This window comes from Haemorhous mexicanus, chromosome 3, assembly GCF_027477595.1.
Source record: "Haemorhous mexicanus isolate bHaeMex1 chromosome 3, bHaeMex1.pri, whole genome shotgun sequence".
Lineage (NCBI taxonomy): Eukaryota > Metazoa > Chordata > Aves > Passeriformes > Fringillidae > Haemorhous > Haemorhous mexicanus.
In genome coordinates this window covers 57,489,838-57,508,427 of record NC_082343.1, presented here as the reverse complement: position 1 = coordinate 57,508,427, position 18,590 = coordinate 57,489,838, and the positions used below count along the sequence as shown (strand labels likewise).

Genomic DNA, 18,590 nt, shown 5'->3' with positions numbered 1-18,590 from the left:
ATATTTCTTATTTTCATTGTTAAAGTCTGTGTAACAATAAGGTTATTATGTGAAATTGTTTGTTTCTGCCATAGACTGCATAATAAAGATTGAAGACCGAATCCTTGCAAGTTGTAAATTAAAGAATTATTTGAGTTTCATCACTGTGTTGCAGCTAAATATGTAGCCTATATATCAGCAGAATATGAAGCTAGATATAACAGAAGTGCCTTATTTTTTTTCTCTTTCTGTTTAAAATTTGACTGTGTGGTCATAGGAATTTATGTTTAATTTTGTGTTAGTTTAGCTGTATCACCTCATAGCCATCATTAAAATTTAAACCAGAGTCATCACCATTCTAAGAGGTTTTGCATCTAATTTTTAAACAACATAAGATAGGCACTTGCATGAAGTTGAAACCTTGTTTTGCACCACACAGCAGTATTATTTAAATAACAAAATCAACATAAAATACACTTGATTTAAATGAAGTAACATCCTATGACATCATTACTACCTGATGGATTCAGAGTAGTCTCACATGCTCACATACAACAATCAAAAAATTTTAAAATCTTGAATGAATATTTGGAAAGTCTTATCTGATAGACTAAAACAGTGTTTAAGTAAACTTCAGATTGTAGTTTTGTGGGTAGTCAAAAGTTCAGCTTTCACAAAATTTATGTAATTAATTGAAGCCATTATTTCTTCTTTACTTTGCATGAAGCACACAGGCAAAATACTGTGACTTGTCAGCAGACAGCCAAATATTTTTAAGGACATTTTCCGTTTCTGCAATCCAAAAATTGAGAAACCCAACTGTAAATATGTTTAGCAGTAATAACGTTGTAGCCTTGATGTCTTACAGATATGAGGAAGTAAATTTTATTAGCAGAGCACTAGCAAAAAGTAAGAAAAATGTCTTTTTTTCCAGAAGAATTGAATGTGCACCAGTAGTGCTTTGCAGTAAGCAGCATATTATTATATAACTTCTGTATCTGCATTTTAAACCTTTAATAAAAATGTCTCTGTTTCTTGTGGATTTGCACTCAACCCCATTGTCCATGTTTGTGGTGAAAACATTAAATAGCATTGATCCCAAACAGACCCCTCAGGGAGACCATTTGTCACCGATGTCCATCTGGACAGTGAGCCTTAGACCCCCACTCTTTGGGTGTGGCTGTCCAAGCACTTTCTCATCTGTTGAACAGTCCACCCATCAAAGCCATGTGTGCCCAATTTAGAGAGAAGGACATTGTGGGAGCTATGTCAAAGGTCTTACCCTTCTCCAGAGAGATGACACCCAAGGCCCTTCTCTAATCACACTGATGTAGCCACTCCATCATAGAAGGCCACAAGGTTGGTCAGGCAGGATTTGCCCTTGTTGAAGCCATACAGGCTGTCCCAAATCACCTCCCTGTCCCCTGTGTGCCTTGACATAACTTCTAGGAGTTCCATGATGTTCCCAGACACAGAGGTGAGGCTGATATGTTGGTTCTCAGGAGCCTCCTTTCTACCCATTTTAAAGACGGGTGCAATGTTTCCCTTTTTCCAGTCACCTGGGACTACACCTGATTGCCATGACTTTTCAAATTTGATGGAGGATGTCTTAGCAATTACATCAGCCAATTCCCTCTTTGCTTGAAGGAGTCTTTATACAAGGGAAGAGGAAAATTAAGTTGACATTTTCCACTGCAGAGATAGACTCCATGCACCCAAGTCTCTTTGTGTGAGTTTGTCTCTCTTGAAGCTGGAATGTAGCTGAGTGCAATTGCAGATGCTCTAGCAGAAGAAATATGCAGCTGAGTTGGCTTTGAGCTGACTTATGCAGGTTCACTCAGCTAAAAAAGGGAAGGGAGAGCTCAACAGCTGAACCTTTGGCTGTCCTTTTGGCTTTATTGTTAATAAAGGCAAGGCAGCTTGAGTAGGGTTACCTGTGCTACAGGCATCTGGCTCTCATTTTGAATAATGGGAAGAAACCTTAGAAATCTACATCATGATCTGCCATATCTCCAATTAATAAAAAAATAGGGCACTTAGATTGTGTCGTGGGCAAAACAGCCTCAACTAATCCTTGCTAATTAACCATAAGGATTCAGGTAATCAGGAAAAACTCTGGAAATAACTATGTGCCACTGCAGTGGTAAAAATACTACTTTGGTGGCCTCTAGTGGGGCCCTGACACAGTCCTCCAGGGGGCATTCCTGTCCTCGCTGCTTATTTTTCACAGGTTTTGGTGTGTTGGTGTCTTTTCGATCAAAGCATTTTTCTATATAAGGTCAGTGTTTTGCCAAATTTATGATAAAACAGTTTAGTTCTGATTTTCCAAAGACCATACAATAATTTTTTTTTAAGTGACCTACTTCTGTGTTACTTAATTTTCTTAGAACTATATTTTTAAGGTCATGTTTTCTTGATAGCCTTTTTGTACAAACAAACTGAAAATCGTTCTTTCAGTTTTTGCTTTGCATCAAACATTTTCTTCAAGGTGTAGGATCAAAGTGATGACTTTTGTGTCAGGACTGTAAACTGCCTGGAAAATATATCATCTGGGAATTGCTAGTACTGAAATCTCCAAACTAGGTGATAAGATCAGCACTTTACTTTCTACTGGTATCCAGTTCCTAATTTGACCAGCTGCTGTTTCTCCTGATCTTTTAAAAATTTTCTCTTGATTAGGGATTCCATGTACTACATTTTGTCAAATAACATGAAAGTAAAAGTGTTTGACTTTGGCTGAACTTTTTACCTGACACAGGATCATATTCTTCTCCTTTCTTTCCCCCCCCCCACCCCCACCATAGATTTCCAATAACTAGTTATTTTCTTTTGAACTTTTCAAAGAAGGAAGATATTTGTGAATAAGATGCAGTTTAGTTCAGGATCATCTGAATTCTCTCTAACTTCTTACTAATTCTGCAAATGTACATATTCAAACCTCTTATATTAAATGTTTGCTTGGTTTACTCAATAGTGCAGAGATGATACAGGCTGTTCAAATTTAATTGCTTTTTTTGTATCCCTTCACTGTGATATTTTCTTGTATCTGATGTTCCAGAGAAGAGAAGACAAAAGAACAGGGAACAGGCAGGCTCCAGGCACATACTGTTCACATGTAAATGATGCATCGCATTGTTTCTGCACATCAATTTACTGTCACAGTCTCCTTCTGTAAATACCTATTTTATTTTTCCCTTATAATGTTGTCAGTAGGCAGCATCAGAAGTACTCAATCTTCTCAAGAGTCCTGTACATTGAGTCAGAGGGATAAATACAACCTGGTAGATCCAAATATGATAAGAGGTCTGATGATGAAGGCAGACAAAACTTCTTGCTCTGAAAGATTTACAAATCAAAATTGCTTCCATGTACCATAATACAATTAGATAAAACCAGAGAATGGTAGCATCATAACACTAACACAAAAGTTATTATACAATGTTTATGAGACTTTTATTTTCAAGAGAGGATCAGACCATATCACAGTATCCACTTAGGACGGATCAAAATTTCATGCTTTAACATTAATTCTTGGTAATGGAGAAGATGAATATCATCACCACATGAACTCTGAATGGGGGGCCTCCCACTGGTATTGCTAATAACTATAACCTCCCTCTGTGCTGATGGTCTCTGGCTTAATGCAGTTCATTACAGAGCAACAGAAAATTATTTTTTTTAAACGTTTGATAGAGCATTTATGTTGCCTTTTATACTGCCATCATCATCTCTGTAATTTGGAAGCTGAATATGGGATAATTGTGAGAAAGCTTTTTTCTCTCCCAAGAAAAACATGAGCTAGATGTGGCAGAGAAACGCCATGTCAATTCTGAGAAAATAGAGGTAGCAGTGGAATTACACACGTGCTTGTAACTGTACACACTACCTGTGCTTCTGCCTATTGGTTGAACTGAAGTGGAATCACAGAATCATAGAATCACTTTGGTGGGAAAAGAGCTCTAGGATCATCAAGTCCAGCCATTAACCCAGAACTGCCAAGCCCACCACTAAACCACATCCCCAAGGACCGTATCTACACATCTTTTAAATACCTCCAGGGATCAGAACTCAACCACTTCCTTAGGCAGCCTGTTCCAATGCTTGACTAGCCTTTGCATGAAGCAAGTTTTCCTAATATCCATTCTAAACCTCTCCTGGTACAAATTGAGGCCATTTCCTCCTCTCATCCCATCATTTGTTACCTGGGAGAAGACACCAACCCTCACCTGGCTACAACCTCCTTTCAGGCAGTCACAGAGAGCATAAGGTCTCCCATGAACCTCCTTCTCTCCAGGCTAAACACCCACGAGCTCCCTCAGACACTTCTCCTGAGACCTGTGCTCCAAACCCTTTACCAACTGGAACTTTTAGTCTCTTTAATAGCAGGGGATCTTTAAACAGTCAGAAAAGGAACTGCAATCAGTAGGAAGTGAAGCAATGGCCAATTCAGGAGGGTCCCCTGTACACATATGTGCTAGAGACATTTTAGACAGTATTATGAAGGTATAATGGGATTTCAACTTATTGAACCAAGAATACCCTCTGTCCACCCTTTTCTTAAAGCAAAACATCATGTACTGGGATCACTTGGACTTGGTAAAAGACTAGACAGCCTTTGTAGACCATCTGAACAGAAGGTTGTAGCATTTGGGTTTGGCTTTCAAATCCCTGGATTGGTGAATTTGCCTGTGAGGGATGAGCAAAACAACATCTAAAGAAATCCTCACAATGTTTTGGTTTAAAAGTAATATTACAGGTCACTAGTTGCAGTAGATTCCAGGTAACAATGCCAGAACTTCAGCAAATCTCTCCCAGGCCCTAAATGAACATATGTCAATAATAAAATACAGTACAGAAGTGAGGGAGAAGAAGAAAGAAAACAGCATAAGTAAATTTATTATGCAGGGAAATTCAGTGAAATCAGTATTACCTATAACGGAGTAAAACTTAGGGCAAATTTTAAATGTCATATAGGTGGTTATCTCCACAGGCTGTCTTAGTAAGGTTTCCCCTTTCCACTCCTCCACTCCTTTCCCTTTAACATTACTGCCTCTGCTTTGTAGTTGCTATTTTATTTTCTGTCTGGTGTAAGTTCAGTGGAACTACTGCTGCCTCTTCTCCAACAGAGCAGCAATCCTCTTTCTTGTCCTATTCTTTTGTAGAAATGATTCTTCCTTCTAAGTGCATATTTTCTAATCATGTATTTGATGGCTGCTGCTGGGCTTTCAGCAGAGGCATCAATGAGAGTGTTAGAAAAAGTGCTACTTTTTTTTAAGTTTATGACTGTGGTGGTTTTAATGGGAGGAAACTGTTCCAAAGAGCAGTGAAATAAAATGCTATATAAAAAGTGCTATGAAGAAAAAAAGTATTGGGAGTGTTCAATATTGTACAGGCTTTCTTTAAGCTCAAGGTGTTTTGTTGCAACCAATACCAGCACCTTCATCTGTGAATCTGTGGGTATGTGTTGCAGAAAAGGCTGCTGCAGGATTTGAAAGGATTAATTGGAGCAATACAAAATAAATGTCTCTTTTTCATCTTGATCTGTACTACTTTCATAATCCTCACTAATGTAGCACTTAAGAATTTAGCCTGATACTGCAGCTACAAATTATTCCAAAACTTTCAATGAATCAAAGTAAAAACTAGATCTCTTTCTTCAGCTAATGCCAAAGGTGAATTTGGTGCAGTGGAATTAATTGGATGCCACATTAAGAACTGAACACAGGTATGTGTATAGCTATTTTTCTGATCTTTATTGGAAATTTTGACAGATAAAGTAGGAGTATGAAATTGTTGCAAAGATCCTGATCCAAAGTCATTTTACTGTGAAACTCTGAGAGGCTGCAGGTGGCATAAGATCCCAGAGACAGCTATGTCTTTCTTGAACTGTAATCAGAATTTATCACTGTGTCCTCTCCAGGAAGTAGATAGTATATCAGGGAGGGTGCAAACCCACACAGTAGGATTTCATATCTTCCAAAGCAACAAAATCAATGGAAAACTGAAGGCTGGAGAAACTGAATTGTGGACATTGCCAAAAGTGGCATCATGTTCAGGCCACACTCCAAAGCTCAGGCCCAGGGTGCTGACCTATTGCAGCTGCCTTTTGCGTGCAAACCTGTCCTTGGGAACTGAACCTACTGCGGTTTCCCTTGTGTCACCTTCCCACCCTGTCTTGACACCAAGCCATGGTTTACTATGTCTTGCTTACCTCTGCTTACCTTGCCAGGAGGTGTCTATGAAACAAATGGAACTTGGGAACTAAGGCAGATTTGCAGCCTGTTTTTCTCTCCACGGGATCCTCTTGCCCTGTGTCATCAAGCTAGTTCCAGATGTCAGCTGGTGTGCTGTCCAGTCCTGCCCGGGCTGTGGTTCAACCAGGTCACCCTACAATCCTCCAGAGCAGCCGTGCTCCTAAACCAGCCCACACCTTCCTGCATCTGAACTTTATTACTTCACACACTGATTTTTTGTATGAACAGCACTGTCACACAAACTCTGCCTTCATCATTTCTCTGATTCCTTATGGGATAGGTTTCCTTTCTCTCTTTAATGAGTGAAATTCCCACATCCTCTTTTGAAGATGTCATTTGTGCCACTGTCTCCAAAGTGCTGATCTTTGTTTGCCACCTCAGTTCTGAGGCTCTCATCTGCTTCTTCCAAATAGTACCAGGACCATAAGTCATTCTTTTTCTTGTGTTAGAAAACACATTTCAGAAACAACACAGCTGCCTGAATTGCCTCATGTCATTAGCAGCAAGATGAACAGAATAAATTGTTTCACAGAAAACAAATTATGCTCTTGATGAAATATCACATCTATCTGGGAAAGTGATATGTGTGTTTTACAACAGTATGAAATCTGATTTGGAGCTCCTCCTGACATTTGTAGAGAAAAATTTCCAAATTTCACAGCAAATGACACCACTAGAAGAGTCATCTTCATACCTGCTGTAACGCATGAACTTAAGTGCTAGCCGAGGTGAACTGAATTTACTGTCTGTAAAAAAGACAAGATTTAGGAAAATGCACCATAGAAACAAAGATTCTACTTCAGCAACAGGACTGCAAGAGCGCAGGCAGGCCTGTCAGTTACCAGGACGTGGCTGCCCTTGCAAGGGTTGAGGACGTTGGAAATGCCTCTGACTTTTCAGCTATTTCCTTGTGACACACCATGACAGTGGCTTTGGGGTTTTACCAGGCAAGCACAGAACATTTCACAAGGGACAGAAACGTGGTCCTTAAGTGCATTTCACACAAAAAAATCTCTGACATCTGAACCCCCAAATTTTAGGGTGCTCTGCAAAACAGTTTTAATAAATTGCTGGATGAGATACATGGATATTAAATAACCAGATACTAAAAATCATCCCCATCCATTGTATGGCCAGTTGGGGTGTTCCACTAATCCCATGCCACCTGTTTTTCATCAGACAATAATTACCACTTTCCCACACCCTCTAATTTACCAGCTCTTTTTTATTTGTGCTGACCTTTGCTGCTCAGGTGTTCACTTGCTCTTTCTCACAGAGCATCTTTATCTTCAGACTGACCTTGGTTTCAATTTACTGCTTCTGTTTCAGCTCTGGAGAGGGTCAGTGTCCCAGACAGCCTCTCCCATTTTCACTCTTGCTGTGAATGCTGTCACCTCTCTGCAAAACTTCCTCAAATGTGACCTGAGACTATCGCAAAATTGTACACGTGCAGAAGAGGGGAAGACAAATACCAAAAACCTTGTACTGGGAATAATGGAGCAAAAAAATCATGGTCCGGCAGCAAACCCTCTTTTTTTTGTTTTCTCTCTTACATACGAACTGTGATTTTCCCCCTTGCTTGTCGTGCTGCCAGCAGCCAGCAGGCTGTGCTGAGGGATCAGTTTTCTCCTTCAGGAACCCGCTGAGAGCCGCTTGCAGAAGTGTTCTCACCTGCAGTACAAGAACTTGTTTGTTTTCCCAAGACTGAGAGCACTTTGCCAAGAAGTGGAAAGGGGAAAGATACAGTTTCCCCACCAAAATAACAGAGCAGTTTGTCACTGTACACTGTATGTCATGTACTGCCAAGGCTTCTGTTAGATGATTTGAAGCATCCCCTAGTGATAACGAGGGTATTTCTTGAGAAGAGGAAGATAATACAGGAACTTTCTCACTGACAGCAAACACTTTCTTCCAGCAATAAGAAAAAGCCACAATAATAAGAAGAATGATGACTGAGCCTTTCCAAACCAAGCAGTGATGAAATAGGGTCAGATGCAGGGATGGAGCCTTTGCCCCCTGTGTTGCCAGTGATCATGCTCATCCCAAGGTCACAGGAGGAAAGCCAAATAAAGCCCCACAGGGTTTTTGAATCAGACAAAAGACAAATGTCCAAATCATAATGAGCAACCCAACGATACCTTTGTAAAACGTTGGAACAGCTGATGTTTTGTACCACCACAAGAGGGTGTAAAGCAAAAACAAGAGTCAAACAAGAGGCAGCCCAAGCCAGAGAGGTGAGGTGTTACAGCAGGCATAAGGGTAGACATATGGTGCCCCATTGCCTTTCCTGTCAGCATTCCCACAGCAAGCATGCCAGGAAGGATCCTAAAGAGAGGTGTCATTGGATGCTTTTTTGTAGAGTTTTGTTTTCAGGCCCAGAAACCAAATGTTTGGCTGTGCATTAGGCACTGAAAGCAAGAGCAAAGGCTGAGATGACATGAAAACTGTTTCCTCAGGTTGTCTTCATTACTCCCTGTCTAGCAGGGGGAAAAAAGAGGAATCATTGCTTGGTGGAAGCAAAGGTATAACTTTGTGGGAACATGAGCCAAGCTAATGCTTCTGAAAGAGTCCCTCTCTTCCTTCCCACTTACAGAGTTCTTCTTCCTTCTGCTTCTGCAGAATCCAGCTGCATCCCTTCTGAGGACTCTGTCAGGCACTGAAGCTCTCCATAAGGCAATTTCAATTATCATCACTGAAATGAACATCCAGCTTGATGTGTCTGTTCGCTGCTGCCTGGCTTGGCTGAGCTGACAGAGGTGCCAAATGATGAGCTGATTAGCCCAAGGGAAGCAGTGGGAGGATGTAGGAGGGTGGGGGAAGAGAAGGGACAGACAGGGACATTCTTTCTTCAGCTGAGCCCTTAGGACAAGTTCATTTCCTAGGAAACACACTTTCACCCTACTGCTACCTGGCTGGCATATCCAGATAAACTGAAAGCCTTTTGACAAAAATACCTATCTTCTTTTAATTGAAGTAGGCTGCTCTGTGAGCTTAAAAAAAATCCAGTAATGTTCCATACCTGTCAGAAGAGACTGATCTTCCTTAAGGGTGCCTGCAATAACCAGTTAAGAATTAGAGTTAACTAATTTAAAAGCAGTTTCAAATATGACATTGTGAACTAGTAGAAGGCATTCCTCAATCAAACCATTCATTGACTCTTCCTGGTTTCAGATTATACAATTTAACAACAATATTAGTCCCACAGGGAAATTGTTTGCTTAAAGAACCAGCAAAAATTTATTTATTTTTATAGCAGTAAACTGAAAAATCTGCAGTGAAAATAAGCAGGGAAAAAAAAGGCTGAGCAAAATATTCTCTCATTTCAGTGTTTAATTGACAAGTGCAAACATAAGGCTCTCATTCTGCAAGATGTGTGTATCATTCCATGAAAATCAATTCACACGTGTAGGCAACAAGCAGTAAAAAGGCAGCGCTGAAGTGCCAACATTGTGCTGTGAGTTTTAAACTAGTGAAGAAAATAAAAAAAACCAAAAAGATTCAGCAGATAAAATACTGAATTTGGATCCCATGTAATTTTGTGGTGCTGCAGGCCCTGCCACTGCCTGATAGAAGTCCTTGTAAATCTTCTTCTGTGCATGGTTTTTCCTCTCTACAAAGAGCACAGTGGGACAGACGCATCCATTCTTCCTTTGGGCCAGTCCTCAGCACTGAAAGCTTGGCACAAGGCCACTGCTGTTTGTATGCACAAATGGCTTTTCACCAGGTGAGTTATTCTGGTAAACACTCATAAATAAGGCGACTTACATTAATCTCTGCTAGACTAGTGCTAGTTTTAATCCATTTGGGATTGGGAGATGTGCTTTCATATCCTCTTTTTATTTTTAGCTGGGAGAAGATAAAACTGCCATAAGCAGCTTCAAAAGTCAGAATTATTTGGGCAGGTCCCAGGGCATCTAGGACACAGGGAGTGGTTCCTAAGCTATGGCATGAGGACACAAACTATTTGCCCTATAGAAAGGCCATTCACCTACATCTTCAAAATGGACCTCTTGTGGACCAGATGGGACGCATAAGCTTCAGACACTGGTAGCTACAATGCTTTCCCAAAGAAATGGATTTTACAGGCTGAATGTTACAGGCTGAGTCATCGAAAGTCAACCACTTCCAGGTCATACATCAAGGTTGTTGAGCTATCGATGAATTACATGCATATTTCATCTTTCACTTGCTGCCATCTTATAAACCACTCCCTCTGGATTTTTATCAGGAGGAAATAATTTAGGAAAATATTCATTTTTCCAGAGCAGACAGGTCTTGGAACTTCTCCCATAGCAAATTTCAAGTAATGTAGTACTCTTTTCAACACCTTACAATTTTTTTCAGTGTTGAAATTCTTAGCTTTTGGCAAGCTCAGCTCCTACTATCCTATCCTAAGACATGAATTTCAGCATGAAATTCAAACTCCAAGATTTTTTCTGCTCTATTTTCATTTTTTCACCTCAAATTTTGTTTCAGTTCAACATTAAGGCAGTTTTAAAAAGATGCAATAATGTTGCAGCTTGAAGCAAACCAAAATGGGATAAATCTTCAAGCATCAAGGAAATGCTCACTGACATCTTAAAATGTCTGCTGCTTTGAATGCCCCACACAAAACAGGAAATTCCACTTTGGCTCTACTACTATAAGAAAACCGCTTTGGCTTCCTGTTAGCAGAAAGACATGTCTCATATAAGTGAAGTAAACTCAGGCTCTCACTTGGTTACAATGGTTACAATTGGCTACTTTTGTATGACTAAGGGAGAAAAAGAGAAAAAAAAAGGCCAAAGCCCAAAACCCAATCACAGTACATGGAGTTCCCCTTGTAGAAGTATGCTTTCATGAGCTCCTTTGCTACTTGAAACATTTAAAAATACAGGTTTTCATATTAAGTCTGTAATAGACATGTAAGCTTACAGGCTTACACAATAGATGTAACACACCCATAATTTTTTCAAATTAGAAATAATTTTAAATTCTGAATTTCCACAGAGTTTCAAATAAAATACCATGTTTTTTCTTCTTCTTTCCTCCTAGACTGCCCCACACTAGCCTTTTCTCTCAATATGATGGTATCCCCCAAAATTCAAATTATTTGCAAAAAAGAGAGGCAACACATTATTTATTCCTGTTTATTCCTGGTATCAGTTAGGGAATAGTTAATTTCTGCTTCAGTAGCTGTTACAGTGCTGTGTTTTGGATTCAGAATGAGAATGGTATTGGTAACACACTGGTGCTTTGTTTTTTGCTAAGCCGTGTTTGATCCTCAGTCAAGGATATTTTGCCTTGTCTCATGCTCTGCCAGTGATGAAATGCACAAAAAACCAAACTGGCAGGGAGCATAGCTGGGACAGGGGACTCGAACTGACCAAAGAGATATTCCACATCACAGAACATCATGCCAGGTAAATAAACCAATGGCAGCTACCTGGGAGGGGCCTGATCTGAGTTTGGGAAGAGGGGTCTGGCAGGGGCAGGTCAGTGAGTTGTGAGCAATTGCATTGTACTTCACTTGCTTGGGTTTCTTTCCTCTTTTAATCATTATTATTATTTACCATTACTGTTGTATTTTACTTTATTTTAAATTATAAAACCATTTTTGTCTCAGCCTACAATTTTTTCTTCAATCCTGTTCCCCATTACACAGGGATGGGGAAGGAAAAGAGAGGGGGGCTGAGCAAGGAACTGCATGGTGTTTCGTCTCCAGCTGCCTTTAAAACCATGACAAGGTGAAACCCTAGTATTGATTGAATCAACAGGGCTAGATGTAAAAATATTCACAATCCCCACATGGAATCTCTTCCATCATAGGAAAGAGAACATGATCCCACCTCATTCTGGTACATCATGAGATGTACACCACCAGAACAGAGAGATTCAATTTCCAAAAAAGCTGCAGAAACAGTTGAAATTAGGCATTGTTACCAGAAATTCCAAAATCTCCATTGCTGGACTTGCTGCACCAACTGGCTTTACTGAGAGAAGAAAAATTGTGCATTTGCACGTATCCACACACACATACTTTCTCCCAAAAAAGTATATAAAACATGTCCCTTGAGGCAGATGGTTAAAGACTTCTTGACATTCACACACTAGGGATGCACAGCTCTCTGTGCTATGAGTCAATAGTGCAAGCCTTCCAAAGCCAGACCAAGAAATACCAGTTAGTCCAAGCATCACTGAGCAGAGCACAGACTTGTCCAAATTTCTCCTCTTGAGGCGGCTCCCTGCTGTAGCTGTCAGCTTGTGCATAATTCTGTCTCTGATTATGGCTTCCACGCTGCTGGGCAGCTCCTTGTGATAAACCCAGGCGAAAACCGTCACAGTCATTAGCAATGCCAGAAAATTAATCCTGTTTCACTGCAATTTTCACTTTGCATTTTCCATGCTTTCCATTATTTTGAGTCTAAGTAGTAGCTGAAGGAATGGAGTTAGACTTCCTGCACGGTACATAAAACCCATATATTTGTTTTCCTGAACAAAGAAATTTGTTAAAGTCATAACTGGGATTAAAGTAACCCCATTCAAGAATTTGCTGTTCTTTTCTAAGCGGTGATAGAGCCCATGCTCAACAGGTCTCCAAAACCTCAATAGTTCAACAATAAGTATCTACTGACCATGTGAAAGAGAGTAACTTAAAAGCAATTTCAGGCTATGTAATCTGTCAAAACCGATAGTGGAGTTTGGGCAGTCCAAGGGCATCTCTTTGTCCCTAGATTTGGGAAAGCTGTTTTGTCTATGTTTGCCCAAGTGCAGTGTGAAAAGAGCAGACACAGGATGTACAGACCACATAGGCTTTTCTTTGTACACAGCAAATCTACTTCAGCAAATGGAGTTGACTCAGACTTTGCTCAGAACAGCAAGGCACTGACTTGTCTGGCCCAGCTCAACAGGCCACTTAAGCATGTGCTTCTTTTCAGCATCTAAGTGAAGATGATTTTGAAGGAAAACGGAGTCTACATGCTTTGTTTCGTGAGAAACTCACACGTGTGATAGAAAATGTACATGAAATTTTTCCTCCGATATACTTAGCACCAGGTAGTTAAAAATTAAATGGACCAAGCAGATAAATCCCTACACTCCTAGTTTTCAGGGTGCTCTCAGCAGTTAATTGACATTTCAATGAGTATAGTGGAAGAATTATTAAAAAAAAACCCCAAAAAACAAAAAGAAGAACAAAAAAAGCAACCTAAAAATGGGCTCCATTTTTAAGATGCAATTACTCCAAATCAAATTGCACCAGGTATTTAGCTTGCTTAACTTCTAGTTACAATTAGTGAGGTGATGAAATCACCATTCATATGATGATTTCTTGAAAAGAATAGATTTTTAATCATCCAGGGTTTTGTGTCTGCTTCCCCATTTAGTCATTTTCATCTATTTCCTTGCCTCTATTTTAAAAGAAAAGCTGCTGAGTATTAAAAGTGCAGTATCAACAATCAAACAAATCACTACACAGGTGGAAAAGATTTCATATGTTCCCACTAACACCATTATCTTTTATTTTGTCAATTAAGCTATTAAAAAAACATAAAATGTATAAAGAGAGGTGAATATGGCTGCATCTCTATAGTGTATTTTGCTTTAAAAGATAAACTGTATTGAAAACTAATGACAAAGAATATCATCATGAAATAGCAACAGAAGTGCAGACTGTCACAGTTCCCGTAGTGACATTAATTTGTGGATGGTGGACTAATTCTTGCTTTTCAAAATTCAGCACTCTGCAAAATTCCTTATATTGCAGAAGAGAGGAAGGCAAAAGCCTAAAACCTTGGACTGAGGACAATGAAGCCAAAAAACAATGATCCTACAGTAAAACCTCTTATTTTTTTCCCCCAAACGGAAGTCTTGAAACTCTCTAGAAAACTTTTTTCAGGCCTTAAGTTGTACAGATTTTCTTCATCTAAAACTCAAAGCTAGAAAAGCAGAACAAAGAGTCACAGCATATGCCTCAGGGTAGTCTCAGCTGCAGAGCCATTACTGTGATCTATAATGGAACACAAAATAAAGAGGCATTTCAAGTCAATCTGTAAGCACTCGCAGCTGGGTGGGCTTGGTCCACATGTGCCTATTTATATTAGGAAATTCAGCATATATAAATATATAAATAAAATGTCTATACAGTACATAGTCACATTCATATAAGTCATAAAATTACATATATTTACAAAAAATATTTGCAGCTTTGTTTTACACTTCCAGGTCCACATTAGGAGTTGAGTCATTTAGCTTCTGGCTTGTGAATATGATCACCTTCCTTAAGATGGACTCTGGGATGAACTTGTACCTTATATACGCCCAGTTGTCAAAAATAAGAAAGAAGAACAAAATCTTCCAAGGAATTCTGCAAAGCTTATAAGAAAATCTTGTTGAATCTTGTCTCACTGAAGAGCAAATAACATGTTAGCAAAAATTTAGAGACTTCTTCTTCATGTAGAAAGACAGTACCTTTTTGGTCTGAACCATAAATAAATTTGAAACTCATAAAGCATCAGGCAGAGCCCAAACTGGGTGCCAGGCAGCTGTCTACAGTATCAACTCATGCATAATTGCTCTTCCATTTGTCTCCATTTAAACTGGTTGAGTGGTGAGAGTAAACAGGTACAGAGATGAAAATGTATACATCAGGTTACCTTAGAGGGTAAAAAGGTAGAGCAGACTACTTCCTGTTGGGATCAGTTTAGCTTCATTTCAAGGTAAGTTGTATGGTTAAAACAATCCCAAGGATCTCATATTTATACAGTACACATTACATAGTTCTGTGTCCTCCAGAAGCTGGACATTTATAATTTTCTTCTCCAGAAACTGAAAAATGTTTCTTTGCTGCTTTGTTAAATAGTCTTCTTACGTACGCAGGCCACATTCAGACGTGCTTTTTTGGGCAGCTTGGGCAAGTTTGGGGAACTTGCCCATTTGACATTAAATGAGTTCTGCAAGAGCATTTAAAACTTTGGAGACTGGGTTGTTTTCTTTTTGAAGCACCCTTACAAAAAACAAGATACAGCAGCTTAAATTGCTTGTACGTGAAGATACGTGAAGACCTGTGGAGAAAAATCTTGCCATGTGCCATTGATCAAATAGCACTTTCAGTGACTGGCTGTGGAGTCAGTTCTTGCTCTTCACTATTCTCTGTGGACATGTCCTGGACCTCCTGCTGCTGATAAATATCTTGGACGAGCATGATGTTTGTGCTCCTCCACTCTCTGTACTTCACCGCTGTCAACTTTGGGTCCTCTAGCAACTGGTTAATTGTGGCCAGGTCATGTTCCTTACACTAGGAAGAGAACAAGTGGTTATTTCCACAGAAAATGTCGAGACAATTGTCCCTAACAAAAACACTCTGGGGACGTTAGACTTGTGTCACAAGGAGATGGCCAATTACCCATCCTCCTGGCATCTTGTTCCCATTTTTAGAGAGTAGGTCATCAAAGTTATGTCTACAGTAAAAATTCTTCCCAGTTAAAGGCAAGTTATGATTTCATCTAGATTTTTTATAAGCTTCTTAACAAAATTTGATGAGAGAAGATTCATGTGAAAATTACACATTGTTATTCTGTCTCTCAACAAGACAGTACTTGCATGAAATGAGACACAACAGCATTTATTTCTGTAATTCACAGAATTTCTAACTTTCTCAAAAACACTTATTCCATGTAATAAATGTCTCTTCTCTGGGAGCCGGACTGACCATAATTTTGGATAAAATTTGAGCACTGGCAGTAGAGTGGCTACAGTACCTGTGTCTGCCATTACCACCAGCTACTGCTAATAAATCTGGTATCTACTTTTAGGCAAGAGCAGCTCAGACCATAAACTGTGGGCACCCTGGTGCTTGTAAGATGTGGGCAGTGACTGACACAGGAACACTGAGACTGTGTGTGTCACAGAACTACAGAATGACTGAGCTTGGAAGGGACCTCTGCGAGTCATTTGATCCAAAACCCTTCCTCAAACAGAGCCACCTACTGCAGGCTGCCTAGGACTGTGTGCAGATGAGTCTTGAATATCTCCAAGGATAGAAACTCGACAGCTTCCCTGGACAACCTGTGCTTGGTCTCCCTCACAGTGTTTCTTGCTATCCAGGGGAAACCTTCTGTGTCTTAGTTTGAACCTCACTTCTGGTCCTGTCACTAGGCACTACTGAAAATAGCCTGGCTCTGTCTTCATTCCACCCTTCTTTCACACATTGATGTTCTTTGATGTCCTCACACGTTGTGGCATAAAAAACCACTTCGCTTTTCCAGCCCATATTGCCTATCCAGGGACCACAGGATAGGGAAGCCCCAGTTAGCAGATATAATTTAATAATAGAGGCACCATGCTGCACTAACAAAACTTGGCTACTTTTGCTGGGCTCCCTCACTTCAGTCTGTGTATGAAAGCAATGGAATAGTTCTAACCATCTTCATCTGCTGCCACCCATTCATTATGCCCAAGGACACCCTGTGCTGGTGGCTGCCTTGAAACACCTTGAAAGTACTCCCACACACTCATTCCACCTTCTGATAGCAGCCATCACCTGTTTCTATATCCATATCCCACTACTAATTTAATGATCCTTCAACTGCTCCAATTCCTGTCATGCCTTAACTGCTTTTTAAACCCAAAAGCTCTTTCAACTGCATTTTACACATGTCCTACCTTCAAGTCCCAGTGCCAGCCCTTTTAAGAAGACTTCTGGCATTGATGCAGGGATATGTGCAGTTAGCTTAAGAGAAGAAGAAAGGAGATAAGGAGGTGGAAGGAAGAGAAGTATTTCTACTGGACAAACTCGGCAGCAAAAAGTCATGACATGGAGTTTCTCCTGTAGCACTAAAATTATTTCCCACATTCACTAAGACTGTGATGCATTTGCACATAGCTTCCCTCTCTTCCAAAGTATTCAAAACATGTTTTGTTAATGATATATTGTGGCAGCAACATTAATCTGTTGTTAAATATGTGGAGTCAAAAGTCTAAAATTAAAATTGCATTGAGACTTGCATAAATCACTTCTCAAACTAATAGGGTTTTAATTAAAGCAGAGTACATATGGATCTAAAAAATCCTGATTTTTAAATTTCCAGTAGATCATTTCCAATTATCTTATGTCTTATATTATACATTAAGAAAATTGACTTGAAAAGCACATAATTCCACTGATGTAATTAATATGGCACTTTCCCTCTGCAGGCACTTGACTTTCAGGCAGGATAACTTAAATACTGCTGTGTAGAGAGCTGTGTTTGTGTCTATGAGAAAGTGTCTGTGCTTTTTTATTTGTCTTGTCAATACTCCAGGTTCTTAGTTTGAAGAGAGGAAAAAAAATCAACAAAAAAACAATAATGAAAAGAAACAAAAAAAACCTCAAAAAACCTCAAAACACCTCAAAACAATCAAACAAAAAAACCCAACAAAGATGTCAATATATTTTATATGTTACGAACACTCCAGAACTTATTTTTCCATGTTAAATACAAGTGTTAAACAAGCCTAAGTTAATCTCAACTTATATAATACTCCCATGCTAAATCAATGCACTGTTGTCCTTCTTGCTCATGTCTGACGTTAAGGCTTATGTTCAGCTCCATACTAATGAAAGTGACTGTCCCACAAAATATAACTCCATTTTGCACTAACTGGTTCTTAGATTTATTAGTGAGGGTCCTGTCAAGGAAAACTTTTTGGAATGTTTCTGTACATAGCTTCAGGTCCGAGGACGTAGATGTACATTTTAAACCAACTTTCTGCTATGTGGGGGGCTCACTTTACTGCTGATACAAATGAATACTTCTGTAGTCACCGCCACATCTCTGAAAACTCTTTGATACTGAGACTTCACCAGGTCTCATACAGAGCCAAGAAGGATGCCTCTCTTTCCAGTTCCCTTTACTTTTCAGGAATTTCAACACAGGTTGAGGTGCAAAACACAATCCTTCCATTGCAATTAATAATCAAACCAATGACTGTGCCAGCAGGATAAGTTTTTAGAATCATAGGGCTGCTGAGGTTGAAAAAGACCTCTAGGATCATCAAGTCCAACCATTCTACGTGCATTTCTCCAGCTTACAGTGCCTGAAGCCAAATACATCCATTTGAAAAAAGATACTTAATTCCTGCTTCTAATGCATATGAAAAGAAACAAGCTAAGCCCCAGGTTTGCATTTATTCTGTCTTCTCCTTACAATACAAATTCTGTGGTTAAGCTTTATGTTTCCCTCAGCACCACTCAGAAGCAGGCTTTGAAATCCCGTGACATTTGATGCTGGCAGGTAAACTGCTTCATAAATTCCCATATTCCAGACAGATTTACCGGCCCTTTCATGGAACGTCTCCTGAACCCCTCCAGTTCGTGATATATTTCCAACATAAAAGCAG

The 18,590-nt window shown here is 39.6% G+C and overlaps 1 protein-coding gene across 5 annotated transcripts in view; it reads right to left on the bottom strand.

The window, feature by feature from the left end:
- Window positions 1–9,545: 9,545 nt before the first annotated feature.
- The window catches only part of IPCEF1 (interaction protein for cytohesin exchange factors 1), a 59,595-nt gene continuing 50,550 nt past the window's right edge, over window positions 9,546–18,590 (bottom strand). For all 5 annotated transcript variants that reach the window (XM_059841951.1, XM_059841952.1, XM_059841949.1 and 2 more), the window contains one exon: window positions 9,546–15,507. In XM_059841951.1, the coding sequence (XP_059697934.1) occupies window positions 15,307–15,507 (201 nt within the window). In that variant the 3' untranslated portion in view covers window positions 9,546–15,306. The remainder of the gene's footprint in view (window positions 15,508–18,590) is intronic.